We start from the raw sequence: 17461 nt of genomic DNA, 5'->3' as shown, positions 1-17461 counted from the left end.
AAAAGTGTGATCAAATTAAGATCTGTATTTTGCTGTAAAAAGTGACTGTTTCCTGTATATATTTTTTTAAATATCCTAGATATCTCAAATGCATGATGTTACAGGTTCCTTGCGTGTTGTCACGCCCTGACCTTAGTTTTCTATGTTTTCTGTATTATTTTGGTCAGGTCAGGGGGTGATGAGGGTGGGTATGTGTGTTTTTGTCTTGTCTAGGGTTTTTGTTGATCTATGGGGATTTTGTACGTCTAAGGAATGTAGGTCTATGGTGGCCTGAATTGGTTCCCAATCAGAGGCAGCTGTTTATCGTTGTCTCTGATTGGGGATCCTATTTAGGCTGCCATTTTCCATTTAGGTTTGTAGGTTATTGTCTATGTGTAGTTGCCTGTGTCAGCACTCGTTCTATATAATGTCACGGTTGTTTTTGTTAGTTTGTTCAGTGTTCTTCCTTTATTAAAAGAAGAATGTATTCATATCACGCTGTGCCTTGGTCTCCTCAATACGACAAACGTGACATATGTCCTTATAATTTCAATAGTTTTCCCAATAAACTGCAGTAACAAGTTTTCAGGGCCCCCATTTACAATGTTCACAGAATATTGATAATGCTGAACAAAATGAAAACTAATTAGAAACAAACAGCTTATTTGTTGAACATCTTATTAGTGAACTATTGTACTTCTTTAAAAGTCTGAGACATTTAATGCTCTGGAGACAATCAGTGGTTGGTGTAATATCCCATCCAAGGTTCCATCTCAAGCAGTATGCATAATATGTCTTCAAAATATATTTACCAAGTGAATTACATTTAATTTTACAGTGACTTTTTGCTAAATAAAATAGACATGAAAAGATTACAATGGAGATTGACTGAATGCAATAAGTCTTTACTTAATTAGGTGTTGTTACTTGTTGTAATGAAGGTTTGAAGGTGTTGCGAAGGCATTTGTTGATGGCCAAGAACATCCTGACAAAGATGAAGGGTTTGTGTTTCTTGTCCTCGGGTTTGGAAGTTGCAGGAAGACTCTTCTCTAGTGGAGCCGAGCCATCGGCACTATGCGGGGTGCTAGAGACAGCAGAGAAAGTTGGCATGCACTTCAGTCTACAAGCATACACATATTTTATGTTTTAAACAGATCCAAATTTTGTGCTATTCAAAAGAATGCAATGTTGTTAATGTTGTGGGACTGGAAAATACAGTATGTGATGAAATAATGATGTAATATTTACGTATGCAATGCTCCTCCTCATGGGGAAACTTAATCTGGTCCTATGCTTCCTCTGAGGGCTGGAGCTTTTTGTTGATCAGTTTGAAGGGCTAATTGTTTCAAAATAAAAATAGTCTTAATGAATATTTCTTAAAACGCCATAATTTAGACAATAGCAATTCACAGGGTTACTAATTGAAAACAAGACAAGTATAAAGTAATACCATTGATAGGTTTTCATATTGTGTAGTAAGATACCCAAAGTAAGTAATAAACACCAAATAATTACAACAATACTCAATGATATCATTTAACTACTACCATCAAGTTCTGTCAATCGAGAAGTAGTGGAAATTGAGCTACGGTGACTAGACGCTCTTGATGGAACATTGTGAAAGGAGGCTTCCTGACCCACCCCCATTATGAAGGAGGGAAGGTCAAATGAAGCAGCAATCACGAATCTCCTCCTTTGAGATAAAAAAAAGTCCAGCCTTGTTAGAACAGAGTCTGGAGTAGTGACCTGCTGCAGCACTTCAGGATCAAGATTTTCAATGACGACCCCATTATTTCTTGGGCCAGTCAATGAGGCCTCCGACACAGTATCATTCTTCATTTCAATACATGTGCTTCTAACGATAGGGAACTATTGTCCAGCAACTCAGTTGACATTGGAGTTCCTGGGAGTATTGCCAAATCTCTGAGATCTTGAGACATTTCCCACAGTAGAAAGAAGATGAAGGCCTTTTAGTCTTTCACTACGCTCTTTATCCCCCTTACTGGAAACTGTCTCCACACTCTCCAGTATTGTTCCCACCATGTCATGGAGTTGCACCAGCTCCCCGGAGGTCATCAATTCCTCTGAACTGATCAGGTCCCCTTGGATGGCAACCAAGATTTGACTGATGCTTTTCTGTGGTGTTCACATCTGGTTGATGATGCCGAGTGAAAAACTCTCAAATAGTCTGTGCTGTAGTCCACATTTTTTTATTCAGAAATGGCAACACCACTTTGCCAGCTCTTTGTTGAAGTCACAGAAGAAATTGAGGTACCTTGTAATAGCTTCAGTGACTTCTGACTTCAGCTCAACACTGGATATTTTCTCAATGGTTGACATTACAGGAGAGTCAAGCATTTTGTCAGGATTAAAGTATGAGGATGTTTTGACTCACCAAGCTGCCATAGGATACAGTCTTTTCAGACATTTTTTTCTCCACTAGGGAATCTTCCAGGTGACCACCAACACAATCCTTTGAAGCTATTTTTTTTTAAACTTTGTGTGCGATTTCTCGAAGTGCATCCATTGTTCCTTGCTCTCCTTCCTGGCATTCTCCAGAGTTGACAATGACAGCCATAACCCCTCCTGTCAACAGTGCAAGGGAGGACTCAATGTCTATATTCTCCATAGATGGATTGGGCTTGGCTTGAGGCGCAGCCTTTTCAGTGACTCCAAACCGCTGCAGCTTGGCAGAGATAACAAACATCATCATCTTCTTGGCGGCCTGGATGCCATTTCGCCTGCTAGTTCACACAACACTGGGCTTGATTTACCTTGAGCTGGAACAGGAGATGATCAGTGAGATCTAAGAGTTCACCTGAATCACAACATCTCTTACCACAGATCTGGTCAATCCAGGTGAGCAAAAAGAGCAGGATTGATCTTCCAGAACCTGAAGAATTGTGTCCTCTGTGATCCCAAAGAGGGCACTAACAGGATATGTCAGTTGAGCCTCTCCTCCATGTGCCCTCTGCAACAAGATCTAAATTTAAATAAAAAAATAATGTTTTTATCAATCTTGTCTAATGTTTACATATTGATGATCTTTACAAATTGTTGCTTTGAATGAACCAATAGTTAATTATCTAACCAATATGTTTATATGGGATGTCTGCTTTGTTATTTTACAATACATATTGTAGTTTCTTAACTTTGTATTCTAACAGTCGAATGCTGTGCAATACGAAAAAGTTCACCTGAATTGAGTATGTACCGTATACAGTGATAAGATCAGTTGGGTCAGGCCCACAGTTGAGGTTGGTGAACATGTGGTTGATGAAGATACCTTCCAGAAGAAGAACGTGGAGTGGGTGTGCGGGAGTTGTAATAATGTATACCACTTCCGCTCTTCCTCAATTCTCTGTTGTAACTTTTCACGCATCAACTCCAGCCTCTGTTCAAATTCAGTGGATGAGGGTAGGGAGTCTTGACCACCCAGAGACTTTCCACTGCTAGGCCTTGTGGGTAGATCTGTCATTTAAACGTCACCATGCGTGACTGCTTAAAGTCAGTGGCAGAGGGGTATGGAGCCTTGACCCGTTGGCTGAACAGACTTTCCACTGCCAGGGATCTTGGGTAGACCTTCATTGAACCTCGACACACATTCCTGGATGCTTGCAATGCTGAAGCACCCCAGTCAGCGAGGGGGAGGAGCTAGCTTCCCTGGCAGCATTAAGCTATAATATGTGTGCAAGGGCTGGGATGAGGATCTCTACAGCTATAGGGAAACCGTTTTCGCTATCTTCCAGCACATTTTAGCAAGGTGTACTTTGGTCGCCTGTTTCAATACAAAAAGAGCTTGAGATGTATTTTTGAGAGGATGTGGTGTCAAGTGCTTAATTAGTCAATATGACAAACTTCATGTTCAAATTTCTATCATATAATCTATCAAATGTTGACAGATAAACTTACAGGATTTCTCATGTCCTCTTGAATCACTTTCCACTGCCTGATATAGACACAAGTAAACATGTTCAGTTGTTTTGTACTGGTTCAGACAGGTTTGTTGTATACAGAATGTGTGCTACTGAAACACTGCATTTGGAAACTATTCAGACCCCTTGACTTTTTCAAAATGTTATGTTACAGCCTTATTCTAAAATATATTTGTTTCCTCATCAATCTACACACAATACCCCATAATGACAAAGCAAAAACAGTTTTTTGGACATTTCTGAAAATGTATAAAAAAATTAAACTGAAATATCACATTTACATAAGTATTCAGACCGTTTACTCAGCAGATATTTTTTGATACCCTTCTCCAGATCTGTGCCTCGACACAATCCTGTCTCGGAGCTCTACGGACAATTCCTTCGACCTCATGGCTTGATTTTTGCTCTGACATGTACTGTTACTGGACCTTATATAGACAGGTGTGTGCCTTTCCAAATCATATCCAATCAATTGAATTTACCACAGGTGGACTCCAATCAAGTTGTAGAAACATCTCAAGGATGATCAACGGAAACAGGATGCACCTGAGCTCAATTTCGAGTTTCATAGCAAAGGGCCTGAATACCTATTTAAATAAGGTAGGTGTGTGTTTTTTTTCTTCTTTTTTACACATTTAAAAAAAATGTTTTCACTTTGTCATTATGGGGTATTGTGTGTAGATTGGGGGGGGGGGTAATTTCATCCATTTTAGAATAAGGCTGTAACAACAAAATGTGGAATAAGCGGAGGGGTCTGAATACTTTCCGAATGCACTGGACCTATCAGTGAGATTGCTCATGAAATTGGTGAGGATAAAGAATCAGATGTCCTCTGCCATTCCTGAGGGGTGAAGTAGACTATTGAGAAGTTCCTCCTGTAAGAGTTGAATTACTGCTGCCCTGTTTTGGTATTTTTCCAAAGAGAATGCCACAGAGGGACCTAAAGGACAACAATTATTATGAGTTTTTCCCTTTTTTCATAATGAATCTGCACAACAAAGGGCACACTAACTAAAAAGTACATGTACTGGGAAAAGTAATGTTTTAATATCGAAAAATCTCTAACCTGCTTCAGTGTCACGTTCGGCTGAGGTCTTCTTGGCACTTGACTTCCCTTTGACATTCAAGAAAAACATTTCAAATCCCACATTATTATGCTTAATGTGAAACATCAAGTCAAACCACCCCATTTTATAGCTAATACATAGACAGATAGATAAAAACTAGCAAAGCGCCCAAATGACCAGAGGACCAATCTTACCATTCTCTCTTCCTTCAGCTAAGCAACGGGCTCTTCTTCTTACCTTCTCCTCCATCCCTTTCTTCTGATGACTACCTTCCAAGTCCTGTTCATCAAAATGAACGTAATGAGTTTTTTAATCTGTAGAGATTCTATAAACGTTTTGTTTAAACGACTGTAACAAAAAGTGGCCAAAATAGACATTCCACCTTTTGTCTGACATTGAATCAAGTTTGTACCAGACAGATTAGGCTAAACATATCAAAGAACCCAAATGACCAGAGGACCAATCTTACCTTGCCAGACTTGTCCTTCCACTATTCCTTTAGCTGAGCAACTGGCTCTTCTTCCTTTGCCTCCTCCTCCATCCCTTTCTCTTGGTGACTGTCTTCCAAGTCCTGTTATATACAAGTGTTGTTAATGTTATTATCATCATAGCCTATAAAGTGTTAATCAAATTAAGCTTGTTAACCTATCTGTAGACATTGTATAAACGGTTGTTGAAAAGAGTCTAACACAAATCTGCCAAAATAGACTTACTTTCTTGTCGTTTGATATTGAGTCAAATTTGTAAAACAAAAACCAAAAAGCGCAAAAATCTGTCCAAGTTCTAGGTTAGACTGCTATCTAAACGTGTCTGAACTGTGGACACAGCACAGACGGTGTGTCCGAACTGTCTACAAACCATGATCTTCATGTGCTACTTTGTAGACCTGTGTGGTAAATTTGTCACAGCTGTCGGCCAAAAAAACGATTCTGAACAACAAGAAAACAGATGCTATTGGCTATTCAACACAATTTTAACAGACAGCGACTGAAGCAGAATCCCGCGATCTGATGTTCAGCACCACCGTGCGGTGGACAGCGGCCGTCTCTTGTGCAACCCCATCTCTCATTATGATGGACGGTGGATAACCAAACTTCTCCTTATTACTGAAATACGTCATCATGCATAGAGATTAGAATGAGTATTATAATTCCTAATTCTATTGAGGTTGAGTGTGTGTGTGTGTGTGTGTGTGAGAGAGGGAGAGAGAGAGAGCGAGAGAGAGAGAGAGAGAGAGAGAGAGAGAGAGAGAGAGAGAGAGAGAGAGAGAGAGAGAGGTGGTATCAATATTTTCATGGGGCAGAAGAAAGGCTTAGATTTATAATAAAAAAGTTTGCCCTAGGCAATCACAATGTAGGCCAAACTGATTCTTAATCCATAAAATGAGGCGTAGTAAGGTTTTCTTACACAACTAGAATATATCTAATTATATCCGTAAGAAAAATAAACAAAATGTGCCTTTCATCTGCATAGGTGGCTATCTAGTGAAAATACAGAGTACATTTCCTGAACAGGCTACAGTATTTGGTATTTACCATAGAGATAGATAGAAGATCTTTATATGTTTTAAATCATGGCAAATGTGACAGCATGGGGAGCGCCATTGAGGCTACAACCCATATGAATCCCCACTCAGTTGACTAAAACGGCAGAAGCATGGTGGAGGCCCTCAATGCCGCTGGCCATGCTAATATAGCCGTTTGGTCACTAGAGGCCTCTATCATTCTCTATGGTATTTCCCTCCTTTTTTTGAATTCCCACGGATGTCATCAACAAGAGACAAAATAGAAAGAAAGAAAGCTTGGTTAGAAAAAGACAATCTTATTTAGCTTTTGGTAATAGAGTCTGTGTTTAACGTGTTTCCTCTAACGTGTATAATGACGTGGAATTTGGGTGTACACATTTGCTAAATTAGAGTGTGTTTGCCAACTAATTATTCGTCAATAAAGGTTGTCATACACTGTTTCTCAGTGTATGAAGACCTCACAGTTGGCGAAAACAAAACAAACGCTAGTAGCTCTAGTCTTAAATCTGAAACATACGTTTGCTAGCTAAATTATACATTTTTACCGCATATAATAAGGTCATGTCTTCTGTTCAATTTGCTACCTACTTCCTTCTGAAATATAACGCTATTTGAGGTGAGGGGTCCCCCTGCTATGGCTATCAGTGCCGACTGCCTTTCTAGCTAGCTAACTAAATGCACGTTAGCTACATAAAATTAACATTTGACTCCGTGTTCTCAATTAGCAGAATTCAAAACACTAGATAGCTTATGATGAATTAATGCCAATAGCTACCTTCAGTATAATTTTACACTTAAAAATATATTTATTTAACTAGGCAAGTCAGATAAGAACAAATTATTATTTACAATGACGGCCTAACAAAAGGCCTCCTGCGAGGACGGGGGCTGGGATTAAAAATATTTAAATATAAGACAAAACACACATCATGACAAGAGAGACCTAAGGTAACAACATAGCAAGGCAGCAACACATGACAACACAACATGGTAGCAGCACAAAACATGGCACAAACATTATTGGGCACTGACAACAGCAAGAAGGTAGAGACAACAATACATCACGCATGACATGTGTAGCTATATGATCATGCTTTATGTACCACTCACTCAGGTGTTATCACATCATGGTTGACACCGAGAAAAGAGCAGTGGGCTGTGGTGCCACATCCACCATAGACCTCAGGGGAAAGAACAAAGAGAATGAGAAGAAGAAGCGGTCCCGTGTGAAACAAGTGATGGCAGATGTGAAGAAACAGGTGGACGTCTAGTTGGGGGATGTCAACCTTCACAAGGACAGGCTTCTGAGACGACTCATTGAGGAGTCACGAGATGGATGTAAGTCATAGCAATGACCAGCACTGGTGTAGTAGCCGTCCAGTTTACTTTCCCTGTAAGTTCCTTTCATTTGAAGTGAGTTGAGCGGCTACTGTCAACTATCAGTGGTTTTATTTTCTACAGATGTTGATTAATCAGTGTTGACATCCTTCAACCGAATGAACAATCTGACAACTGATTGCAAGGGCGCTGAAAAATGTATCTGTGGTTGAGGTAAAGTACTACTGTACATATTCAGTTGTTCATTTGCATGCTGGTTGGAGTTTTGTATTGAATCCATAGACTTACGATGTTCACTGTGATCCGTTTTGGTCCTTTAGGTCAACCTAGAGGGAACTAAAGTGTGACAGCAGCGTCCAATAGGAAAGGTTACGAAAGATGTAGACAACCGACCAATCTATGTGGTAAATACCAGTTACATTCATGTTTGTCAATTCATGACGTGGTCCTTTGGCTATTATAAAATACAGCTTCCCCCCAGGAACTTCTGCCCAAGAAAGTAACCCACGACTGGCTAGAGTGAGTGTTCACCAAATGTGAAAATGTGGTTTACGTCAGCGTGCCGAGATACAAAACCACGGGCCACTCCAAAGGGTTCGCCTTCGTTGAGTTTGAGACGGAAGAGGAAGCACAGAAAGCCGTAGAGGTGAGATATCATAAAGATTCCTCTGTATTTCATTGATATGTCCTATGTAGTAGCAAACCGGTAGATAACTAACCATTTTCTCCTTGTCCAGATGCTAAACAACCCTCCAGGGGACACCCCCAGGAAGCCTGGCATCTTTCCCAAGACCAAGAACAGAAAGCCTATCCCTGATCCACCCTCCCTGAACACCACACAAGGTGGGTATTGGGAAGAATGAAGCATTACTGGTTAACTCCAAAGTGACTACACACAATAGAACAAATGCGTATACTGGCCACTTTGAATTTAAGTGCCAACGCTTAAAGTGTCAAGTTAACACCCTTTACCATCTGTTAATCAACTGTGTGTGTGTGTGTGTGTCTGTCTTTGCAGACGAGGGAGAGGAGGAGAAGAAATCCAGAGGGAGCGCCAAAGAGGATGCCTCGTCACAGACGGAGACGACAGTGGGCGGTGGGCAAACAGGAAATAGAATCTGAGTCTAAACCGTCTGACAGGAAGAGGAAACACACGGCCGAGGTTGCAGAGGGCGTAGCACCTGCGGAGGGCACAGGGAAGCCACCCGTCCAGAAAGCTAGAGAAGAAGAGACAGCGGTCCCAGACGGGGGAGAGCTCAGAGAGTAACGCACAGGGAGACATGCCATCCAAGCTGAGGAAGACGAGTGACAAGGTGGAGAGCGATGGGAAAGGTACTTCATTATATTGAACTCGCATCACATTGCTTGTAGGGTTGGGAATTACTAGGGACCTCACGACACGATATCATGATACTTTGGTGCCGATACGATATGTATTGCAATATCGCACAATTCTATATTATTGTGATTCAATACTGTGATTTATTGCGATGCTCCAAACATATTGCTCACCATTTGTCTGCTGCAGAGAGACAAGAGAGCCATGAGAACGAGTTTTGATCAGTCATGGAAATAAAAGTGATAAAAACAAATTGTCTCTTTATTTAAAAAGATGGAGAACCAGCTATGAAGGGAAAATTGAGTTTTGGTGCAACTAGTGCAAAAATAATATTGCAATATTGTCAAAATTATACAATATATCGTCAAATTATTTCCCGATATGTAACTATCGATCCCCACCTCCCCACCATCACTAATTGCTTGTGAAAAACGCCTCTCATTAACAGGTAGATGCTCCTGGTTCAGAATAACTCGTGGGCAGGTTTGACTAAATGTTGTGTTCTTCAGACCTGCAAGTCAAGGGTGAGGAAGAGGAGGAGAAGATGGACAACTCCCTGCTGAAAGCCAAGAGGACAAGGAAGAAGAAGCACAAGGAGAGGGTGAAGATCAGGGAAGAGGTTGTGTTACTAATGGTGTCTGTGCATTGCTGTGGTTCAAATTTGGTTGTAATATTTGGACATTCTTTGACCATTTAACTTGCCATTTACAAAAACAAAATGTGTTAGTGGGTAGGTGTATTGATAGGACCTCTCTTTTTAAATGATATGTAATGGTCAATCAGACCAACAGCATTGATGTAATCTAAATAAATCCCTAAATAACTTAGTCTAAAGCATAGCATCTTTATTGAACAATCCAATACCCAAGTGACAAGATATTATTTAGAATCAAGCACTTTATTTTGTTCTCTCTCTCTCTTCTTTATCTATCTCTCCTTCTGGCTCTGGATGGAAGGAAAGACTGGCTGGAGCTGGAGTATATGACCCTGCAGAAGAGGAGCATGGGAGCTCCGAAGACTTGCTTGACCAAGTTCCACCACAAGGGGGCAGGAGGGAAGATGGAGATGGAAACCAGTCTGCAACAGACATGTAAGTTCATATACTGAACAAAAATATAAACGCAACATGTAAAGTGTTGGTCCCAATATACATGACGTTTCATGAGCGGAAATAAAAGATCCCAGAAATTTTCCATGCGCACAAAAACCTTATTTCTCTCAAATTGTGCACAAATTGGTCTACAGCAGGGGTGTCAAACTCATTCCACGGAGGGCCTAGTGTCTGCAGGTTTTTGGTTTTTCCTTTCAATAAAGCCCTAGACAACCAGGTGTGGGGAGTTCCTAACTAATTAGTGATGTTAATTCATCAATCAAGTACAAGGGAGGAGCGAAAACCCGCAGACACTCGGCCCTCCGTGGAATGAGTTTGACACCTGTGGTCTACAGGGATGTAAACCAATTTGTGCACAATTTGAGAGAAATTCGATTTTAGTGCATTAGTGAGCATTTCTCCCAGACTTTTTCCATGTGCACAAAAAGCTTATTTCTCAAATTGTGCACAAATTTGTTGACATCCCTGTTAGTGAGCATTTCTCCTTTGCCAAGGCAGTGTGGGCAAGCGGTTTGCTGACGTCAACGTTGTGAACAGAGTGCCCCATGGTTGCAGTGGGGTTATGGTATTGGCAGGCATAAACTACGGACAATGAACACAATTGCATTTTATCAATGGCAATTTGAATGCACAGAGATACCGTGCCGAGATCCTGAGGCCCATTGTCGTGCCATTCATCCGCCGCCATCACCTCATGTTTCATCATGATAATGCACGGCCCCATGTCGCAAGGATCTGTACACAATTCCTGGACACTGAAAATATCCCAGTTCTTCCATGACCTGCGTGCTCACCAGACATGTCACCCATTCAGCATATTTGGGATGCTCTGGATCGACGTGTACGACCGCATGCTCCAGTTTCCGTCAATATCCAGCAACTACACACATCCATTGAAGAGGAGTGGAACAGCATTCCACAGGCCACAATCAACAGCCTGATCAACTCTATGCGAAGGAGATGGGACGCTGCATGCGACAAATGGTGGTCACACCAGCTACTGACCGTTTTTTTGATCCACGCCCCTACTTTTTTTGTTTCGGTATCTGTGACCAACAGATGCATATCTGTATTCCCAGTCATGTGAAATCTATAGATTAGGGCCTAATGAATTTATTTCAATTTACTGATTTCCTCATATGAACTGTAACTCAGTAAAATCTTTGGAATTGTTGCATGTTGCGTTATTGCCTAATATTTACCCACTACTTAGCTATCTGTCAGTAGTACAACTTCTGCATAATTAAACCTCTTAGTAGTGTCATATAAACTCCCCAAATATTGAACATATCGAGTCAAATGTTAGTTTGCTGTCCACATATTACTTTATAATAAATGCTGAAAAACATTTGAAACCGGTCCCCTTACAATTGAGTATATCCGAAGACAATATTATGTCTTCACCATGTATTTCAGTCTTGTTTCTTTTTTTCCTAAGCTGAGGAGAGTAAGGCAGGTGAAAAGGAGACTTCCCTTTGTCCTCAGTTTGAGAGTGGCTGCATCATCAAGATCACACTCACCAAAACCTTCCCTGGCAGAAAAGTCATCAAGGTTTTTACCATGTAAAAATTATTACAGCCATGTATTCTTCTAACCAAAATGTTGTGTTTGCCCGTGTGTCTAGGATGCTCTCGCAGAGGTTTCCCCCGTGGTATATGTGGACACCATAGAGGGTGACGCTGAGGGTTACGTCCGCTTCAAGAGTCCAGTCGAGGCCAAGGTCATCATTGACGCTAGCACTGGGCTGCAGAACAAACACAGCTGGCAGCTAGAGATCCTCTCTGTTATGCTGACTCTCCCATTACTTCTCTGTAGGTCATCAAGGGCCCTGTTCAAATCATCTTTAATTGCGTCCTCCCTTCCTCCCTATCTTGAGGCAATCACTGAGCTGACATGGCAACACAGAGATCAGTGATTTATTCAAGGATGGGAGGAAGGAGGGATGTATTTGGAAGAATTCAAACAGGGCCATAAACTATTTACTACATCTGAACAGAAGCAATGGAGATGTAAGATAATGGTCAATTGATAGTTGGGGATCCTCTGTAGCTCAGTTGGTAGAGTATGGCGCTTGCAACGGCAGGATAATGGGTTCGATTCCAGGGACCACCCACATGACTAAGTCGGTTTGGTTAAAAGCTTCCGCTAAACGGCATATAATAATATTATATATTAACAGTTGTTTTTCGATTCCTCTTACAGCGTCATCATTAGAGGATCAAGAAAGCATATTCATGAATGGATGTCTTTTACCGAAAGATGTTTGATTAATTTGGCTTCATTTGCTCATTAGGAGAAAAATGTGGCTGAATTATGTCACATTGAAATGAACAATTGCTCAATTGTTCATACATTTTTACTTTTAGGCGAACATGAACAAAGGTACTGGCAGAAGATCCTGGTGGACCGCCAAGCTAAGCTGAACCGACCCAGAGACAAGAAAAGGGGCTCAGAGAAGGTAAGATTCCCCTCCATTTAAATTTTCTATGGATTATTTACAAGGATCTCTAGCAGTACCCAACCATTTTAATTTGAGGAAAAACATTTTGTTAATGAGCATGTTGTTCACTCATTATTATATGCCTTAAATTGATTTTAACAGAACAATGTCTCTGTTTTATCTCTTTCAGCCCCAACTCATTTCCAAAGCTGAGAAAATCATCATAGCCAGGGCCAAGGAGGCCACTAAACACAACCGCATCACGGAGGACTGATCAAGACTGTCAAGTTCTACTGTGCGTCCTTTCTTTTCTGAATAATTTTCTTCCTTAAGAGTTTGACTGTCGGCCATTTTGTCATTTAGGATGATGTTTTTGTGAAGCTTTTTTTTCCTTCTTCATAAGAATGGTACAAGCAGAGAGAAGCCATGGTTTTAAAGGGGATGTTGTAGTTTTAAAAGGGATACATGATAACCTTCCACTGACTGGAAGGTTATCATGTATGGCGACTGTTTTACAAGCAGAAAGCTGCTACGTTATTTAAATTGGGAATAGGTTCGCTCACTATTTTTTTGTGTTGCAGTGAGAGGTGCCAACATTTCAGTTATGTGACATTTCAGTAAATGTGAATGTGTATATACTGTAAATATGATTTCAAAACGTGCCCAGAAAAGCTTTGTTCAAGAATGTTTTTTCGGTAACATGGCAACGATAACCTTTTCTTTTTGAAGAAATTTACTATTTTCTAAATAATAAATATACATTTTGGTGCATAGTAATGGACTTGTGGCTTTTTTATTCAGCCCATGAACTAAAGCCTCATGGATTATATTGCTCACACGCATTAGGTGCATTACCATGCTAAATGGTGTCTGATCTTCGTGTCCACATTGTTAACATTAAATAGAAAACAGCTTAACAATTACATAATATTCAAAGTAAGAATTGTTATGAATTCTTTGTATATAAAAAAAAAAAACGCATGCACAATCAGGGTTATGTTTTTTTTTATGTGAGTGACCATACAAAATACCTGAGGTGCTCGTGATGAATTCATCTAAAATGTCAATTAATATATTTGAATAGAAATATAAGAATCCCCTCTAGCTAGCTGTGTGTGTGCAGGTCTGTGATCGGGACTCTATGGCGCCCTCTTGGCTCGGCTGGGGACCCTGCAGCTCTTTCTGCTGTGGGAGTAAGAAGGCTTATCGGACGTTGCAGCGGCCAGCTGACTCAGCCCCGTTTCCTGTACCGAGATGGTTCGGTACAGCCTGTGTCCTCCAGCCCCCATGGAGCTGTACTCAAAGCCAGGAGGACAGCCATCCCGGGCTGGACAAGGAGGGACCTCCTTGGGTGTGTAGGTGGAGCGATAGATGGAGTCTTCATCCATGGTCTGGGGGCTCAATAGCTTCTGGGTGGGTTTAAAGCTGGTGGCGCGCTGGGCCGTCTTGGGCGTGTATGCTGAGCGGAAGGTGGTGGTGTTGGCGAAAGCCCCCTTGGGTTTCTCTAGCTCATCTGCGTAGACCATGGGGGGACGACGGACCACATCCCAGGTCCGGGAGTCCTCCTTCATGGTGGATCTGGTCTGGAGGGGCTGTCTGGCCTCCTTTGTCCAGGCCTCGACAGGGGGACGGGCGGACTGGGGCCGCTGATGGCTCTCGTGGTCGACATAGTCAGCATGAGCTGTGGACAGACCGACCATAGTGCCCTCGGGTGGGCAGTACTCCTCAGCCTGGTGCCGGTGCTTGGGCTGCAGGGGCCAGGCCTTGTACTGGTCGCGGAACTCACTGGTCCCCTGGAATACAGCCGGGCTGCTCTCCCAGGCCACCTTGGTCCTAAAGGGCTTGGCGGGCTCAGCTGGCAGTCCCCGGTAGTCCTGCCTGTGGGTGGAGACCCCATTGAGGGGGGCACTGGTGGGCCTGTAGACGGCCCTCTCTTTGGGCTGCCTGGGCTGGACTGGGTGGGGGACATACTGCGTCTGGTAGTTGGTGGCGCCGTCAAAGGGCAGGGTCTCCCGGGCGTCGGCAGCCGGTTTGAAGCTCTCCCTGGCCTCGGCCGGGCCCTTGTGGCAGTAGTCGTCTTGGAAGGTGGTGGTCACCTCGAACTTGCTGTCGTTCATCTTCAGGTTGTCACAGGTCCTGTAGGGTTGGACTTTCTGGTTGTGCCATGCTCGGAATTCCCCTGGAAACAATAGAGTGAGAGGACTACATTTTATGTCAATCCATTGTCATCTCTGATCATTAAAAACATTTACAAATTCTACGAGCGACCCAATGTTAACTCCAAGATGTATTCATCTTATTGTTGATTTGATTACAACTGATTTATTAATCTTCCGTATACTGAGTAGCCTGAATCTTAAACTATTCTCCTACTAAAGACACAGATTCTGTACCTTTGTATAAGGACTGAGCGACCATCTTTGCTGTGGGCGGATGATACTCTTCCGGCTTGGTCACGATGTGCTTCTGAACAGGGTGTGTTGGGTAGTCCCTGGCGTAGGTGCTGATGTGTCTCATTCTCCCGTCAGGTGGCACATACACCTTGGTGACCTTTGGGGGCCTCTGGGTCACTTCATGGGCCACGTAGTCTGACCTGGAAGACATTACCCTCATGACTTGCAACGTGCAGACTGAATAAACTACGCAAACAATTAAACTGTGAATGTTTCACTCTTTTTCTACCAGAATATCATATATTCTTTGATGAATTATGTGTGTCTCACTTGAAAGTGGTCATGTTGGATATCCTTCCCTCCAGTGGCTGATACTCATTATTCTGCTTCTTGGCTGCCCGGACAACAGTGGTGCAGTAGGCAGGGTACTTTTCCTGGTATTCCGAGACCATGCAGCCTGGGATCAGGACACACGGCTCCTCTCGAAGGGATCCTTGTGAGCAGTGGTGATGCCTGCCAGAGGAAAGGGATTATGTGTTGGGATTGGTTGGAATGGCGCAATAGAGTGTGTTGTTGAGAATCTGCTGTTGGTCAAAGTGGTGTTCTGAACCACAGGAGGTTGGTGGCACCTTAATTGGGGAGAACTGGCTCATGGTAATGGCTGGAGCAGAACGCTATCAAACACATGGTTTCCATGTGTTTGATGCCATTCCATTCGCTCAGTTCCAGCCATTATAATGAGCCGTCCTTCCCTCAGCAGCCTCAGCGAATGTAGTTCTTATCAGAATAATATTACAATTATATTGAGCTCCGATTAGGTTTGTCTCTCTTCTCTCAGATAAACTCAGATAAACATAATTTGGTGTAACACACAGCATGCAAAATAATTATACGGTAGTTAAACTTGTAAATGTAATTAGAAGATGAACGATAACCCTAGCATGATGTATAATGATCATGTGCTTTCATTGGGTCACAGTCAATATATTTGCATTACGTTGGTACGCGCGTACCCTACCCTGCCTTCAGGTAAAACTGTATTGCAACCCACTCCCCTTTCTCCCATCAAGGATTTTACAGCCATATCCTCTCTCCATCATCAGAATCTAACTCACACTCCATGCACGATCCGAGGTATTTAACGACCGCAAAGTTAAAACGTTAATGATTTTACCTCATTGGCAAAGGTGGGCATCTCCAAATTCCGGATATAGCTTGAAACATCACACTATGGAATAGGCCTGCGCGTCTTTACGCTGTGCGCTCGGGTGTTGTGTTCCAATCCAATGTACCAAACCCGTTTAAATTATTGACCAGAAGAACATGGGCCGTGTTGTAGTAGGCTACATGAAGTGCGTAGCAAACGAGAGAGCTTCTAAAAATAAATGCCCGGGGATTATTCACTCTCTCTACTCTCACTCTCTCAAGCCCTGTTTATACCTGATGCTTATATGGGTCCTTTATCCGGATCTTGTCTACATTCTGATTGTGCCTACATTTCCAGAAATGTGTCTACACACAATGTGTCTATTATCCGTCCACTATGTCTGCATTGTGACCATATTTCCTGGTCCCTTCCTTTATGCAAATGATTTCACAGCTATTCTTTTAGAATTATATTTATTGTAAGACACATATTGATGTAATCAGTCAATGGTGCCACCTGTCAATGATTTTAGAGGGCGGAATAATATGATTTATATTGTTTCTCTGCCCAGATCTGTCTACACTTGTAAGATATCCAGACACAATGCGTGTCTGACTACCTATGGGGGAGGGCGGGATGATCTGATGACAATCAGATCACAATGTGTCTTTTGATTGTCACACCTGTCTAAAAATGTGGGCAGAATCAGAATGTCCGCACGATCAGGACAAAGGACGCAAGTTAGAAGTAGGTATAAACGGGGTTTTAGACTCTCTCCCAGCTCGGGCTCGCTCGAAGGATGAGGACGCCGCTGTGCTTTTGCTCTATGTAGAGTTATTTACAGGGCATTCGTTGGGGGAATGGATTATGTAAATTCCAGCTACTTTAAGTAAACAAAATACTAACAATTAAATGAATGCTGAGCATACATATTGGTCATCCCATATCCACTCCAGTTACGAAATTGGAGTGGAAATTGGTGATAGACATCAAAGAGAATAGGCTATGAGACATGTTGCAGCAGATTTTGAGCCAGTGTGACCTCGTAGGCTGTGTCGTAGTTGCAGCTCTCTCCATCTGTGACATTTTCTTTGCCAAAAAAGCACTAAATTACACTACAGCTGAAATCGATGTGTGAGTGCACCGTCGGTTGAGATGTTGGTACTTACCCGCAGGTGCATATCTGG

At 42.2% G+C, this 17461-nt stretch overlaps 1 protein-coding gene, 1 long non-coding RNA gene and 1 pseudogene across 2 annotated transcripts; 1 reads left to right on the top strand and 2 right to left on the bottom strand.

Annotated features, from left to right (window-relative positions):
- Positions 1–868: 868 nt before the first annotated feature.
- LOC129835148 (uncharacterized) lies at positions 869–6168 on the bottom strand. Its single transcript, XR_008756385.1, has 9 exons — positions 5695–6168; positions 5451–5552; positions 5176–5260; positions 4981–5028; positions 3892–4854; positions 3177–3757; positions 2819–2962; positions 1228–1315; positions 869–1063 (listed from the first exon to the last, which is right to left on the bottom strand). It is a non-coding gene; the product is annotated as an uncharacterized LOC129835148 (long non-coding RNA).
- Positions 6169–6752: 584 nt separating this feature from the next.
- On the top strand, positions 6753–13511 carry LOC129835147 (la-related protein 7-like; annotated as a pseudogene).
- LOC129835146 (stabilizer of axonemal microtubules 2-like) lies at positions 13450–16565 on the bottom strand. The gene is made up of 4 exons (XM_055900553.1): positions 16302–16565; positions 15458–15640; positions 15128–15327; positions 13450–14913 (listed from the first exon to the last, which is right to left on the bottom strand). The coding sequence occupies exons 1-4, from the start codon at positions 16349–16351 to the stop codon at positions 13874–13876; spliced, it is 1473 nt and encodes a 490-aa protein (XP_055756528.1). The 5' UTR covers positions 16352–16565; the 3' UTR covers positions 13450–13873.
- Positions 16566–17461: the final 896 nt, after the last annotated feature.

The sequence above is a fragment of the Salvelinus fontinalis genome, chromosome 36, assembly GCF_029448725.1.
Source record: "Salvelinus fontinalis isolate EN_2023a chromosome 36, ASM2944872v1, whole genome shotgun sequence".
NCBI classification, from domain to species: domain Eukaryota; kingdom Metazoa; phylum Chordata; class Actinopteri; order Salmoniformes; family Salmonidae; genus Salvelinus; species Salvelinus fontinalis.
This window is presented reverse-complemented; position numbering and strand designations above follow the sequence as displayed.